General features: G+C 37.7%; 1 protein-coding gene across 1 annotated transcript in view; it reads right to left on the reverse strand.

The window, feature by feature from the left end:
* Positions 1–17,731, reverse strand: part of FBRSL1 (fibrosin like 1) — a 272,324-nt gene that overhangs the window by 80,529 nt on the left and 174,064 nt on the right. Inside the window, exon 5 of the mRNA XM_072413928.1 lies at positions 6,578–6,607. Within this exon, the coding sequence (XP_072270029.1) occupies positions 6,578–6,607 (30 nt within the window). The remainder of the gene's footprint in view (positions 1–6,577; positions 6,608–17,731) is intronic.

Here is a 17,731-nt window from a genome sequence, read left to right on the forward strand (position 1 = left end):
TGCCGTCTCAGCAATTTCCCAGGTGCGTCTAATCTAATTTCATTAAGAAGATCAGGCCGAATGATCGCTACGGTCCAAACATTAAGTCTGTCCGTTTTTCTATGAAAAGCTATTAAGCCTGTCATGGCGTCTGCGGGTGGGCTCTTTATTATTGCACATGAAGGCCATGCTTTGCTTCCCCCATCAGCTGTCGGGATCACTAGAGCACAACGGAGAGCTGCTGTCATGTGTGGAAGCCTAGAGTTTCAGAGTGAATCTTGGAGCAGACGGCAGGAGGTTAACCCTTTCATAGGTACATAGCGCAACATTTTATAGGATTCAACAAAGGTTTACACTGGTTTTCCAAAAGTATAAAAAAAAGGTGGAGAGTAATTATCATCCACATTGCTTATATAAACCCCCCCCCCCCCCCCAAAAAAAAAAAAAAAATTATTGAACTGTGAGACGAACAAACAAACATTAGGTAATTTTTGTAATTCAGACACAGGAAACTGCTTTAAGTGTGCCTTGAGGGCAGTGAGAGATCCTCCCTGGTCCCATGCAGTGGGAATCGCATTAAAACTAAATTAGCGTAAATTAATTTCTAGGCCTTACTATCACAACCATCCACCACTATACTTAAGGGTTCCCAAAGGCAAATATGGTCCTCATGAGAGACAACTGTCTTCTAGCATGGACACAAGTCAATACACATTGACACTTTCATAACTGCTCCTAAACGCTCTGAAAATTCATTTAAAATACTACAGGTCTCAAAAACTGTTTGACAGCTGCCCATTTTCTGTCATTTGAGAAGAAACTACATTGGTAAAGGATATTGTTTAAGGAACATATATATGCCTTGTGTTTATTCTCTATTTCAATAAAAGGAACTTGCATACCCCCACGAACAATCCTGTTACATTGCATATATATACCATCCAAAAATAACAGATTATTTGTACAACAAATATGTTTTGCCAACGATTTAGTAAAGATATATTTAAAGGACAACTGCAGGCAAGATACAAACGTACAAAAGTAATACAAGTTTCACAAAAAGCATATTGACCATTTTTTACAGCAGTAAATGGCAGAAAAGACTATTGCTAAATAACATTAGTGTAAGCAAATTAAACTTATCTGCAAGAACATGCTTCTTCTGTGTAGCCATGATACGAAGTATAGCACACACCATGCAGTTTTACCTACTAGTGAACTAGAAGAATTTACAACCCCCATGTACTGCTGAAGCTGACATTATATGCATCCACATGAAAGAACACATATGTAGCCAGTGAGTTTGTGTCCTACATACTTGAGTCAGGTGCACCATCCATTATGAATGGCCTTAGCACCACAGGGTTATTTCTGTCACATTCCGAAGATCTCCAGATGTAGCACAATTCAGGCCTGAAATTGGATGCTAGAATTAAGGTAAAGTAATTAGCAAATACCAGATCTTGCTTTATTCCAGTAGAGAGGTGCTGGATCAGGCTCAGTACAAATTTAGATTTGGTATTTCACACCTTATATGCACTGCACAGATATATTTCTTCTGGTCAAGTCGCAGCCAGGGGGACCAGTGCTGGCCGTGCAAAATAATCAAGTAGTGAATGGACAGGGTAAGACAGGGCAGACTGAACTGTTGTTGGTTGGAGCGACATGGTGATTACAAAAAGTTTTTGTACTATTTTCCTGTTGTAACATGTTTTCTAAACGCTGAAATCATTGCAATCCACTGCCCAAATGTGTAGAAAATAATGCATGGAACAACACACAAACTATCGATGTATGTTATTACTAGAACACAGATATCACTATACTGCATAGTCCATAGACTAGGGTGGCAGGACTATTGGGGTCAGCACAATACTACACATACAGAGCAGGATAAGTCTTTGCCACACATTGTGCAGCTAGTTGTTACATATTACTGTATCTACGCAGATTTTCTAGTTTTTAAAATAGAACTTCATTATTGTTGTTCCTTTGCAGGCTTTTTTTGTGTGGAATACTGCACCTACAGTTCTCTCGGAGTTTTTACTGCTAGAAATCAACTGCTAGCACAGTAGGCTGGTAGTATGACCGCCTCTTCTAGTTGTATGTTCTAACACAAAGGCTAGAGACACACGTGCAATTGTTCTCATCCGATAATCGGCTCAGGGATGATATCGGACGATAATCTTACGTGTGTACAGCGCTCGCCGTCCATTGTCTGAACGACCACGCTGGCCGATCCACCGACGATGGATGACAAACGATCCTAATGGAAGTGAAGGGGGAGAGAGCGTAGTGGGGTGACGTTCTGGCGTTCTTCCCCTCTCTATAGAGCAGAGCCGTGCTGTATGTACAGCACTCATTCATGCGTCGTGTAGTCGTTAGTCATTAGAAAGGATTGTGAAAGATCCTTTCCAATGACAATGATTGCACGTGTGTACATAGCCAAAGTCAGCAAACAGTCTCTTAGACCTGATTCACCAGGCCTTAGGTAGCAATGACATCTGATCTTGATAAACTAGCTATGAAATCTGATCTTGTGAAACTAAAGCTACATACACACTTCCAATTATTATCGTTGGAAAACGAACGACGAACGTTCATGCACGATATATACGAACGATTGTATAGCACCGATCCTGCACATAGAGTTAACCACCAGATCGTTCGTAGATATTGTACACACAATAGATACGATCGTTTGAGCGATAGAGGAACTATGTGCACGACAGGAAAGTGAACGAACGTTCGTTCATTACGCATGCTCTGAACATGGACGATCAACGAACGACCGTACACACGAACGATGTTCAACGATCGTCGTCCAATCTGATCCGTCGGTCCGGTCGTTCGTTTCCAGCGACTTTCCTCGTTCGTCGGCGTCGTTGGTTACTTTTTTACGAACGATTTTTTGCCCAATCGATCGTTCGTCGTTCGATTGGAACGATAAAAATTGGAAGTGTGTACGCACCTTAAGGCCAATCAATCAATCAAAGGGGTAGAAGCAGGGTGGCACAAGGGTTGGCAGCAAGACAGCAAGGGTCACATTATAAATCAATCTTTGGACAATTGTGACCTGCTTTATTAACCTAAATGGACACTTCTCAGAGAACTGAATGATCCAGATACAGCATTCTGTATTACAGCATAGGAATATATCAGCATTGTGCTCCCAGAACAATGGGAGGGACAGCTCAATGGACTCTCGTTGGAGATGTTCCTCTTTTGATAATAAATTATCCATAGAGTCTGTGTAGGACAGCTTTCCATTGTTGTAGGAAGCTGAAGAAATATGTTTTTATACTGCACTCGTCTGCCATGCTAAAGCAGGTAAGAGACAATAAGTGGGAGTGTTGATGGTTTATATTACTCTATTATGTTAATGTTCACTAAAGTATGCCATAAGCTCTCTCATTACATGTGTATAACCCAATTCTCTGCGGTGTTATTTCTGAGCTAAATGCTATAACTACATAAATCTTGAATTAATGGAGACTTTATCGTTCCAGAAAATGAAGGGTAATTGCTGTCTGTTAATGCTGTTGTTGCTATTAAAGGAGGTATATATATTCTGTAGTGATGTTTAGAGCACATGGGGCCAAAATTGTAGAAGAAAACAACAATGCATCTCAGCAAGACACGTTATGAAGCCTCCTTAATTTAGTGAAATGTTCCCGAATCCTAGGATGACTGCAGATATGTATGTGGTTGGTATTTTGTAGCTGTTCTCTCACCTGTGATCAAATCAACATAGCTGTATTGCGATTCTGATTGTAGATCCCCAACAAGTAAAGCAAGTCTTTAAAGTAACCCAAACATAAGAAAGTTGGGTACCTTGCTCAAGACCAATCAAGAAAAAGGAAAATCTTATTTTGCAATAAAAAATGAATAGTAGATTTTTTTAAAGTTGCACCAGATAAGTTTTTTTTTCCAGTTGAAACAATGGTATTTAATGAAAATCTATTATAACTAGAGTCTTTCCTGAATAAATGTGACAGATGAAACCGATTGAATATTGATTGGGAAAGGTTGTTCTTTTTTTATCAGTTGCACTCAGACAGTAGCAATGAGTGTACCTTATTAAAAAGTAATATAAAACTAGCAGTAACAGTGTTCTAATCAATTTTTGATCATATTTCTTTTAAAGCTACTTGATATTGATTTTAGATTTGGGAAATATTGATGATTTGCTGAATCATCTAATACTGTGTGCCTAAAAATATTCTTCTGACTGTTTTTACATTTAGCATACACTTAGGTGTTAAGAAAAATAAAATTGTTTCTATCATATAGAATTCCAATTTTCGGTAAGGGTGAATTATCTCCTACACATGCATTATCAGGCAACATGGGCTTGCAGACTGTCAAAAAATATATACATAAAACGAGTGCAAATTTTTTCTATTAACAGATGTACTGAACGCCTTTATATAACTTATGTTACCATTTTTGAAAGTGGTGAAAGAGCTTTGATAAAAGAACAATGCAAGGAATCCTCCACTTCTACACATGTACAAACTATCCTACAATAATAAATGCAGTATAGCCAAAAAAATAATTGATTGCACTTGTTGCTGCAACCTGCCAGTCATGCTCCACCAAGTGTATGTGAAGATGTATGGACCTCATAAACAATGCACAGACTGAACCAAGCACATAATGGTGTTCCTGATATCTCAGGTCTATGGCCATATAGAAGAGGATACCAATACCTATAGAGATTTCATTGGCAGGGCAGCTAAGCACCAGTGAAATATCTCAAGATAAAAAATAGAACCATTCACAAGGTAAGGTGCATCCCCCCTTAGGGAGTCCATGCAGTCTGTTTATGTTTGAAATGTGAAGTTACATGGCACCTTTTTGTAGCTTCAAAACCTGAAAAGACTCTGTGTATCCAGTGCCCTTAAATATGGGTGTGCAGACATGTCTTGCATCTAGCTATGCAATGTGTGCAATTGAAACTTGGGGGTGGGGGTTTTCCCAGGCTTACACATTAACAGGACAGAGAGAAGAAATTTTCGATGGTAGAAACTTTCATTTTTCTTCTTTCTGATGACAAAATCACTTTAATCTGTCTGAATATGGGCAAGGTGAAAAAAACTGCTCCAATGTTAACAAAATGCAAACCTGACACAAGCCTAATACAGATAGCTATGGAGAAAAGCTCTACAACTGCAGAGCAGAATGGCAAGGAAATAGAGTAATCACAATATGGAATTCTATTACCTTGTGCTCTGCTTGTGACACTGACTTACCAGTCACACACAATGCAGCCTCCCCTGAAGGTAACCTCCGATCTCACATTCTGAAAGCTAATCAATGTTGTTCAGATTTCAATTTCTCCGCTACAAGGTGAAGTCAAACCTAATCTAGCGGACGTCAGTCTCCAATGTAATGCAGCTGGCTGGGCCTGCCGCTGTAATTTAGACAATCATTAATAGCAGAGCTGTATTATAAAACTACATGCCACTTACAACTTCATCTCAACTCTGACAGGCATATCTTTTAAACAGCCTTCTGAGCAATTGCTTTTAGTCTATTCAATTGTGAAAAAAAGGTTTTAACCCCAGAAGTTTAAAGGGAGGAATAAAAAAAATCAGCTACGTTAGAGGCTCTTGGTTTTGCAAGCCCAGGAAAAACTACTTGTAAACAATTGGAGCACTGGCATTTTCTTCTTCTATTTTAATAAATCTTTTATGTAACATTCTGAAATTGTTTTTTTAATACCATGACTGCAGAAACTTGAAAAATACAAAAAATGTATATCTGAATGTAATATCGACGTGTTGTCCAACTAAGGGATAAGAAAGAGTGCTGGTTCAGTAAAGAGCTAAATTAAAACAGCATGAAAAGGCACAAATGAATACAGACAGGCTTATATAAAATGGCAGTGCAAACACAAATGATGATGTGCAGACTGCGGCAACCCACGGAAAGCAATCTGAAATCACCTTTGCTGCTTGAGCAGTCAGAATAAAAGATAATTGCTGATTGGTTGCTACGGCTTACTGCACTTCAACCTTTGTCTGTAATAAGCCTGAAACAGACAAAGGCTTACGAGTGTCAGAATATAAAAGAGCAAGAATTTAGTTTAACTGAATCACACTAGATAGTAACAACATAGCTATAAAATGCAGGCGGACCAAGAGGTAATTACAGCATTAGTGAGCCCCACAAAATTCCACAGTCGCCATCTTTTTTTCCACACAGATAATTTGGCTTATATTTCACTATTGAATGGTCTCAATATACACAGAAATAAAAAAAAAAAACAAATTACCATACTGAACAGTGCAGTAAAATGCTGGTAATTTCTGGACAGACTTTTCCAGCAAGTCTTTTTTCCCCATTATGTTTTCTATTCTTAAGGTCACATGTTCCAGATCACAACATGACAAAAGCACTACATAAAAATGACATGGGCTAAAAACCTTATTTCTGCACTAAAATGTACAATATTGTTTTTTATTTATTTTGCTAAAGAGTAAAATGCAAGTTAAAATTTAATAGCACTTTTAATACAGTTTGGAGTGTAGTTTTCATCCAGTACTAGTTTGATTTTTTAATTTACTACACAAAGAATTAGGTCAAGTTTTACCTTATCGTCGATATCGCTTTCGCTGTCGCACTGCAAGTAAAAAAAGAAGAAAGGTTAGTGACAATTTAGGTAATTATTTGTTTTTAACATAGTCATGTATAGATACGCATTTTATGTTATAGCTCTATAGCAAACATTGATAAAGATGATCAATTAGTAGCTTTTGAAGTAAAACTGAACTTAATGCAATAGCTGTACTGTTTGCTTCCATCACTTGACCTGCCAGAGGGCTGCTTTTCTGGGCCTATGTATCAAAGGATACCTAGGGCTATTTACATAAATCACTAAGCAGCCCATGTGACTTTTAAATTGGACACAATAATGATTAAAGAGGAGGCTTCTATGTTATTGTAAAAGTGCACTTTAAGACTCCCTAAAATGGAGGGGGCTGATCTAAGTCCTACACCTCAGAGTGTCAGCAACACAACAAAAACACTTGTATGATGGCAAACCATCAGCTAGCATTATCAGATTTAGTTAACACATACCATGCATTATGTCCAAAGTGCCACTATGAGGCTAATTTACCAAAGCAAACATCTACATGTGTAGGAACGAAATTTGGCACTTTTTTTCAGGCAAGATGACTACAGTGAACTTTTGAAAGCTGGTTATATTACAAAAAGTAGCAGTTGTACTTTGCACTGATTTAATAGTTTGCGCTTGTAAAATTATCAAAATGTGTAATTGTATGTTACTAAATCCCCTAGCATAAAAATAGAGTGCCCTGCACAACTAAACACTAATTTGGACTTTTCAGACATTCTAAAAATTAAATAAGATTAAAAAGAGGTATAGCAATAATCTAACTTGCCATGGCCCAGTTTCTTATTTTCTTACAGAAAATACCAAGATGAAAAAACTTTAGTATTCAAAACACTTCATGCGTTTCTGATGCCTGATCTCCTATTGCAGGCCAAGATTACACCTGCTGGCTGCAGCACCACCAACATGAACCTGACTGGTGGAAATATTTTGGATACTGAAGATTCTTTAGCCACTGTAACTCTGAAAGTGCACAGCCACAGTAAGCCCCCACCTTTCTAAGGCAATTTTATGTAAAATCCACATTTGACTGCAGTGTTACTAGTGGGGGTTTTCACAGCAAAAGGGGTGAATGAACATGTAGTGTATTTGTAATCCAGGACCTAAATGTAGGAAGACAAGATATTCGGCACATTCAAGATTCCCAAAGGTGCTGAAACTGAATGAACTCTCTAAGATTGACACCAGGAAGAAAAGAAGAAAGGAAATGGTGACACCTGTAATGGTTTGGGGACAGATGAGTGCATTTAAAAAATTGTGATCGGGCAGGTAAAGTTTTTTTTTTTTAGAGACATCGCCTGTTGAAATGGTCAAATGGACCTGAAAAGTTCAGTTACGCTTAGTTTAGTGGAAAATATGACAATATACCCTCAGCCATATTTACTAACGTATTTTCTGTCTTGTAAGATACCATCCTTAATACTAAATAGGCAAAATAGATCATGACCATTTAAATGAAGGGTTGACCAACAATAAAGATTTTCACAGCAAATCATGTCCAGAAACCAACCAAATGTATACAGTTTAGTTAGCACTAAAGCTACGTACACCCTTCCAATTATTATCGTTGGAAAACGAACGACGAACGTTCATGCACGATATATATGAACGATCGTATAGCACCGATCCTGCACATAGAGATAACGACACGATCGTTCGTAGATATTGTACACACAATAGATACGATCGTTTGAGCGACAGAGGAACTATGTGCACGACAGGAAAGTGAACGGACGTTCGTTCATCACGCATGCTCTGAACATGGACGATCAACGAACGACCGTACACACGAACGATGTTCAACGATCGTCGTCCAATCCGATCCGTCGGTCCGGTCGTTCGTTTCCAGCGACTTTCCTCGTTCGTCGGCGTCGTTGGTTACTTTTTTACGAACTATTTTTTGCCCAATCGATCGTTCGTCGTTCGATTGGAACGATAAAAATTGGAAGTGTGTACGCACCTTTAGGCTACTAAAATGAACATTTTTTCCAAAGTTAGGAATGGTCCCTTTTTAACATCGTCTGAGAGGGTTTCCCAGAGACCTTGATTAGCAAAAAAGGGATGATCAGAGAATCTTGATCTTCACCAGAGAACAAAAAAAAAAAAGGCTAAGAATACAGCACAAGTCACACAACAAGTTTGCACACAAGCAGTGCCCGGAGGAATGTCAACAATGGAGAAAAAGACCTGCACAAAGGAGATGAAAAAAAGTCCTTCAGTTGTGCCTCCCACGCAGCTGTTGTTGTCAGGACAAAAGCTCTTGTCAAAATATGGAGGTAAAGAAACGTACAGAATAGCAACTGATGACAGCTCTGGGAGCTCTCAGTGAAAGACAAGAGCCTCAATTACCTGGAGTTTCCAAAAGGCCCTGTTAACGCTCACTGAGGAGAAACTAAACAGTAAACAGCCCAGTGGGCCTCCTTCAGAAAAGCTTGTAAAGGGATTACTTGCTTAGTTGTGCCAATTGCCTTTTAATTCCACCAAGAATGTTTGTAAAGCACAGCCTAATTGCCCCCTCATTTTGTAAACAAAACCCTCCCCTGGCAGGTTCAAGTTGGGACGTTTTGTGCTTGGAACGTGACAGACACAAATTAAGGTGTTTTGTATTATGGATAAATGTATTTGAAATTACCTCTCGGGACCTCACAAGTTTACTACAGCTATTTCTCAGGATTAAAAGCAGATCAAAATGCCAAGCTAAAAACAATAAGTTCAGAAGACTTGTGATACCCCACAATAAGGTAGAACAATTACATAATGTATGTAAAAATGATAATCAAAACCTAGGTATGTTTTTAGGTAAAATATTAATGTTAGAAATCCTTCCTTCTATCTCTCATTTTGGAAGCATTTCCAAATGTTGTTATTTATATTGTATACCAAGTATCAACACCATTCCCATTCATACGAATATTATATGGAGGAATATGGCCAGGAAGAACAATTTATAAATTATTCCTATTAAAAAGAAGCAGCTTATGACCATTTCCACTACTCTGATACTACTTGGAATTTTAATAATGCCAAATGTTGCTGATTTGGTCAAAAGTTTGCATGGACAAACCCATTTAAGATTTCAACAACCTACTAGACATAAATGTGTTAGGTAAACCCTTCAATAAAATTTCATTGTAATGTAATATGAACATTTTCCAATATTTTTAAATTTTAGCTTAAAAAAAAAAAAATACTAGTTATCCTGATATGAAGGTCCTTGTTCATACACTTCCTGTTTTAGGGTGACATGTTGTCCCTACCTCATGGTTGTCAAGCACAGTCACATGAACTTTTGATGAAGAATACAAGTGGCCATTTTAATACATTACAAAATAAGGTTAAACTGGTTTCACTATCAGAAAACTTGCCCTGAAGATGCCATTGAATAATCGCTGAAGTACATACATGTATAAAGGAAGGAGAATGATAGAGGCTTTGGGTGGTTAAGCCATTATGTAGCACTGTAGTGTACTGCTGTACTGAAAGACACATTATTCTCGTACAAAGCAAGGACTGGTAAACTATAGCAGGATTTAGAGGTCATTATTCTACCAATTTTGTCTTAGTTACATTTTACCTTTTCCCAATTTAAATTTAAAAAAGAAATAGATTAAGCTAAGACATATATTCCTTCTATATCTTTTTGTAAACTTCCTTTATTTCTGATGTGGAGAAAAGGATTGATTTAAATGATCACACTGCATTTCTGCAAATGACATACATGTGCCAGCTTTGTAGAAGCCATGTTTTATATTAGAAATACACAGGCAAGCAGTTCTGTGTGTGAGGCATGTACCTTCATCTGTGCAGGATTTCACTTTTATTAAATTCTCCAGAGCATGTATTCATTAAAGATAGAAAAAAGGAAAGTAATTAGCATCCATTGTTTTAAATTCCCTGAACCTCAGCACTCCACCCCCCACATTCTCCTTCTTTCTTTCTGGATCTCATTCCTCTTGAGTTTGGCATGGCTCTATAGAAGGGTGGAGCGACTTGTTCAGCCTGGCACAGGTTTCATATCTGCAGGGGTACCAGACGATGATAGGAGAGGAGGGTTTTATCCGGAGCCAAGCTGACAGCAAAACCTGCTAATGGGACTCAAACCAGCCGCAAAGCCGCAGTGCCAGAACTTCTAGCTCCTGCCAAGTCAGAAGGGGATGCTGATTTATAGCAGCAATTTCACCACTCTATCCTTTGGAGAGTCCCACAAGCCATTTCTGGATGGCATAGAGCCACCGAGTTCAGATCCAAAGCTGCCCGGCAGCAACACGGAAATGAAACAGGGATGGAAATTGAATGCTGTCTCGATCTCGCCCCAGGCATGAGAGTGCTTCTCTTAGCTCTAGCAGCTCCTTGACAGTTTGATAAAATGAGTCCGGGCCTCCCCATGGCCTTTCAGCAGACGGGCTGAAGAGAGCATGGCTGGAGCTATGAGGAACAGATTGAGCCTAAGGCAGTCCTTATGTTTTTTTTATTGTTGGTATTTACAATCATGAGCCAGACAATAAAGCTAATCCTATAGAAATATACGTATAGTTTAAAAGAATGCCCAATAAAAGCTTGTAAAATATACTTGTGTTTAAACACAGGCTTGTACTATTTAAATTTTCGAGAACACATAGGCAGTATCTACCATTTTTAAACAGAGAACTGGTATAGGCTTACTTTTTCCATATGATAAGTTTTTACAACAGTGTTTATAATCATTTATTCCTCTTTAAATGTGAGATTACACACTATGCCTTATCAATGTATGAATTTTATGCTGCACAATAGTCAAAACAACTCATACTGTTGTAACACAGAATACAAGGATAACACATCTATACACATCTTTTACTTTTGAAAAACAGATCCACAATAATAAAAAAAACAATTATGATTTCACAGAACTGCTCAGTATATACCACGACAATTATTTCATGTCAAATAAAAGCAGTTACATATTAAAAATACACATAACACTGTTTTGAATAAGATAACCAACAACATAACAAAAATGTGTCAGTTTGTTAGCACATCAAACTACATCCTTGTATGTCATAGCCCTTTCTTCAAGGAGTGCTTAAACTACTCTTTTCTGGTCTAGGTCCAGATGAAAGTTATTATATGTCAAATTAAAATCAATACCATATTAAAAATACACATACACTGTTATGAATAGGATAACCAACAAATACCATGGAAGGGACACATGTAGAAGCTACAAAAGCTCAGCAGTTCTAATGAAGGTGCAAACATTTAGCAACTTTCGTCCTTGATTGATCTTTTCTCCCCAGGTCAGCCTACAGATGACATAGGCATGCACACACTGGGTTACATTCAACCCACGTAGCATAATTTCCACAACCAACTAGACCACGGGTGGGCAAACTTTTTTTTAGTCAAGGGCCACAATCTGAAAAAAATTTGCCAGAGGGACCGGGTCGAGGTAGAGTGGGCGGGGTTTTGCCATCATGACGCCCCTGAATGTGACCTCATGATGACATAACACCGTCCACTCTCCCATCGCAAGTTTAGATCCAGGGACGTGTTCCGCGGCTCTGGCCGGTGTGCCCCCCTGGCGGGGTTCCTTCTCCTGACCCTGCTCAGGGACAACCAAAGGGCCTAAGAAACATCCCCATTGGACCGTAGTTTGCCCATGCCTGGACTAGACACATTAGTCTTAAATTATGTTTTGAATTATTTCAGCTAAACTTCTGCAAGATTAAGTTCAGGAATGTCTGAACCCCCGATTCTTATACTAGATCCAGATGAATGGCTTACTAGGTAGTTAAGCCAAGATCTGGAAACAGACCATATAGCTTGGAAGATCTAATTTCTCTTTATCAATCATGGGTGCAAAGTATAATGATATTGTTGCTGTATATTGTGACATAAGATTTAGGCAGGCAAGTAAAGTTACTAATAAGTGAACTTTATGAAAACATAAACTAGGGCGTGTAAGACCTAGGGCGAGAGAGTATTACCATCACCACCACCACAGACTATACCTATATAAGAATGTAATATACTTCTATATTATTGCATTATTTATGTGTATAGATATATCTTCTAGTTTTCCAGTCAAGCCAAGCATTTCTATTGGGTTTAATGTAAGTAGTTTTTAGGGAAAACAAAGGTGTGAAAGGATTTAAGGAGCAAAACACTGAGAAATGCAGTCCCCATTAGTTCTGTCAGTTGCCAAAGGCCCAGAGCGGCAGAACTCATTTCGTGAGGCAATGAAGCATCTTCTAGTCTGTTTGCTATGTTCTCTCTGGAGCTCCCACTGCAAAGTAGCAATCAGAAAGTGGATATTTTGGAGTGTCCATGAGCAAAGAATACAGAAGAGAGTGCTAAATAGTCTCTAGTAGTCTTCATGGGACAAGACAAATATAGTACAGACAAAAGCCCTAACCTCCATTTTTGCATATAGTTTGAACCTTTTTAATGCTTAGACACACATGACAGCACCAAAGAAACCCGAGGTACCTTTTAAAAATAAAAATAATGCAGTTATTGTAAAATATCAAAAAAGACCTCAGGATTGAAACATGCTGTTAAAAGAATGTTAAAAGAACCACTCTTTGTTCTGGAGCGAAATCCAAATACATTGGTAAAAGTATATTCTACTAAGGCATGAGTCATTATGGTGATGCTGGAGCAGTTTTGTGATGAACATAAAAGTTCTTGGTTAAAAAAAACATCTAAATGGGCTAATCTTGACCTAGGTAACAAATCAGTCCCCCGTTTCCTCCCACATAATGTATATTAATAACAGAAGTAACTTCAAGTACTTTTTTTATTTCACCAATTTTCTGGCAACCTTCAAAAGAGCTGAGAGAGAGAGAGAGAGAGAGAGAGAGAGAGAGAGAGAGAGAGAGAGAGGACAAGGGTATCAGAGGTCATTTTAGGGCAAATGTGATACTTTTCACTTTCTTTATACAATACTTTTGTGAAACCCACTTGGTAGTTAGTGATTACAATAACAACCTCACTAGGGTTTATGGTTGACAAAACATGAATGTGCTAAACTGCAGGTATAGCTTTAAGGTATGTGACAAAAAAGCAGCAAATGTTGTCTATCCTACAATTTACATGACTTTCTTTTAAATGTGTTTATATTATATAGTACACACTAGTGAGTGTACAACCATTCATTCAGACATTCTCCTCTGCATTAACCTAAAAAAACTAATACATTCGGCAGGGCACTGAGGTTAGCAAAACCACAGAAACAAGCCTGTGACTGGGTGATTGGGCTTCTATTGGTTAGTATATAATAACCTTTGGATCATTGAATAAAGATAGAAAAGATCTTTTTATTTTTACATACATCTCTCTAATGTATAATTTAAACTAATATCAACATGATTCTCTATTGGGAGTGCAGTGAGAATAGCGTAAATATAACTACATTCTTTTTTTTTTTTAAATAATATTCACATAGAAAGGGTGTTTGAAACTTTTTCTTTCATAAATATGTTTTTCGCCATGTATGTTGGCACATCTAATATACCTCTTCTATGTCTATCTACTCTGTTCTGGTCTAGGCCCTTCACCCTCAGGACCATTTGTGTAGCTGCCATGCGAGGAGCAAAAGGGAATGTAGTGACATCACATCCAAAGTGGAGGCGCCTATCAGTATTCTTTAAACAATGTATAACTGTCCACACATTAGAGGCTTTTGCAGGTTGGTAACATACAAAAACAAAATTAATTTATGCACAGTCTTATGGCAAAATATTTGTTGAAATTACCAGTCTAGTGACACACGCCAACAATTGCATCCATTAGAAATCTTTGCTCATTATCCTGGCTTCTTTACACTAATGAAAGTGACATTTGATTGGTTGTTTGTTTGACTGTATGGTGCACATTATCACCTTCACGTGGAGTTTAATAAACAGTAATTTAAATATATTTGATTTTGTGCATGCAGAGGCTCCAGAGCTTTATTTGTGCTTCAGTTTCCCTGTGTTGGAAAGTTAAATATGAACAATGGAAAACATATATGTTTGAATGAGGCCTCAATGCTGCTAAATCAGGAAATAGGGGAACATTCACAAATTGTAGCCAACAAAAAGATTTGTTTAAGGAATCAGTCACACTAACAAATGTATTCAGTAAATATATTTGCAAATGTTACCAGTGCACTTCAATAGCATCTTTAGTTGAATTTGCTTTTAATTCAAATTCCTCTTCCAGTCTGATGTGCTAAGTTACATAAACATGCCCTGGAATGCCTCTCCACATCTACACAGCATTTAAGGCAGAATGGCTCTGCCAGCTTAGACATTTAATGAAAACACAGAACAATTACCACGCACAAATCTTTGTTTTTAATTCTAGTCAGCAAGGCTTTCCTACCAACAGGCAGATCCTCAGAAGAGAGAGAGAGAAAGAGACTGCATAGCAACCGCAATTATGATGATCCATTCATGTCAAATGAATTATATTACAGAAAATAAATCTTTCTGAGATGTGCAAGATGGTTATCTGGCTCCAGTCAGACATTTGCATTACTGGTTTTATATGTTGTACTCTACTTGATTAATATAGGTAATCAAATTATATTGCTTTCCTCTGTGCTCTCACATTCAAGGCTATAATGTTTTCAATGACAAAGTTCATGGAGTTGTATAAAAAATGCACCTCTTGCCATATCAGCTCTTTATTGAAGCACTAAAACACCCTTTTCAATTTAGTAATAAGTAATACAGAGCAGAGTACATTGATTGGCAGGGTCGCTTCATTATAGAAGACTGCCAGCTGCAAGGCTAGCAGAATAGACAAAGAGACATGTCTTGTATGAGCCATAAAAACACCAGACACCAAAATTAATAAGATTATTTTGGATTATCTCTCAAAACACCCCACAACAGCATAAGATGACTCAAAGACTCATTTTGTAGTATGGTCACAAAGCAAATATAGAATTCTTGACCCTATCAATAGAGTCTGTAGCCATTATTATCTAACCTAGCCTTGAAAGGACGATTGGAGACTAATTGACTGAGGGGAACCTCCAATGTTAAATTGTAACAATAACACCTTAAGTTACCTCCTAAATATAGCTGTGTACACTGTATTATCTTCTTCTTGCAGAAGAAAAGGGAGCCCGCTTTCAAGCTGTATGGCCCTCATGGGGACTTACCCCTGCCTTAGCTTGGGAAAAGAAAGGATACACTGTCAAGACTGCTGGTGGAAGAGAGTTCACTGAGCTCAGACAGGAGATAGGAATGGTCAGGCTTTATGGCCATTCTATCTGGCAAGGGTAGAATATACATAAATAACTAAAATGAAATATTTTATGAAAAATAGTTTACACTAATATAGCATTTGCATATTTTATAAAAAAAATCAAAATAATAAAATGTTCAGGCTAATGATGTAGTTGACATATGCTAACTCAACATAAAGTAAATTATTATCCTGCTACACACTTGCAGATTCTAATACATAAGTATTTTAGGTACTTGATAACATACAAAGCAATTAAAAATTTTGCAGTCACCTTCCTAATTATTCCCAGAAGGTACCAGGATTACATATTAAAAGTATGACAATGACATTGCCAACCTTTCTCATACATGTGGCAGCTGTATGTATGGCATGCAATGGGTACTGGCATACTGCTGTCTGCAATTCAGTGTGTGCCCCTTTCAACAAACGTGAGGGCGTACTGGGAAGGTTGCTTCAGTAAGAAAGGGGTGAGATTCAGTGGCAGATTTCCTGAAGCCAGAAATTTGTAAATATAAGCACTGTATTTAAGCAATGGTATGAAGTACTTATGGACTAGAAGCCATATTTAAACACCAAGTAGCAGACAAATAATGAAAAGAATCAAACAAAATGAAATCACAACAAAGCAAACCTTCTAATTAGCATGAAACATTCAACAAAGACTCTACTTTAATAATAATTATTAAGTGGGTTGTACATTTTTTCAGCATAGTGATGATGTGAGGACTCCAGGACACATTCTATTGTTGAAAACAAGATCTGCCGGTTTCTTTTTCTTTGTGGTTTTTAGGTTTAAAGGATCTTCACAAAGGTTGCTAGGAATGTACAGTAATTAAGACACATTTACCTACTATGAAATTACTTTAATAAATATACTAATAGCAGTCAATTTTGTCTGAAAGAAAACCAATAATTTAAAGCCTATGTAGACAACCACAACCTAGCATCAGTGCCGAAGGTCCATATGAAAAAAGGCTTTTGGTTGGGCTGGAAAACAATTTTCCAATACATGAGACTGCACTAAAGTGGTCTGTCAATGGCATAAGGATTTATGATGGTTGTACACATGAGTGTGGTTAAAGCTCTGTCTAAAATCTGGTGCTTTGGGCCTTTGTTTTTTTTTTCCCAATTTAGTCTAAAGATTTTAAAGTACTACAAGTCAGCATTTAAGATAGATAATTTTTTCATTTTTTTTTTATTATAAAAAAAAAGTTTATTGGTTTTCAAAAGATACAAAACGACTATAACCCTTATATGTGTTACCTACAACTTTTTAAAGGTCACATGGTAAACAGGCAAAATGTCAACCATAGCCCCAAAGCAGTAAATAAAACACATGTTTTATATTAAACAACACCTGTAAGCAAGAAACACTAAACCTAATACTTCTGTTGCTACACTGAGAAGGAACAAAACAAACAATTCTTCCATTAGGGTTAGGGTAGGGTCCTGGCCTATCCCACTATTGTTACATCAACACTGTGATGTCTATCAGTAAAGGGGAACACCTGTATTATTAATCAATTATTATTGTGTCCTATGAGCCTGGGATGCCTCTTCCTTAACTGTAAATTAGGCCCTTGCCAGTTTGGAATAGGGTCTATGACCTGCCTCTTGCCATCCCATAAAGCAATGGAGTGCCTGACCTGCAATCCTTAAAATGGTAGTGTCCCATCTATAAAGAACAGCTCCCCTACTGGTCAGTGGACACCAATGGGAAGCTAAAATAACAGCACGTCAGGAATTGGGACGCTCCCTAGGCTCGCAGAGAAGGATCTAATAATAAATACGTACAAGCACCATGAGATACATGCCTTTACAGACTTATAATTAAGGGTTCATACATACTAGATTTTCATCGCTCCACATAACCATTCCTAAACACCT

This window comes from Pyxicephalus adspersus, chromosome 6, assembly GCF_032062135.1.
Source record: "Pyxicephalus adspersus chromosome 6, UCB_Pads_2.0, whole genome shotgun sequence".
Lineage (NCBI taxonomy): Eukaryota > Metazoa > Chordata > Amphibia > Anura > Pyxicephalidae > Pyxicephalus > Pyxicephalus adspersus.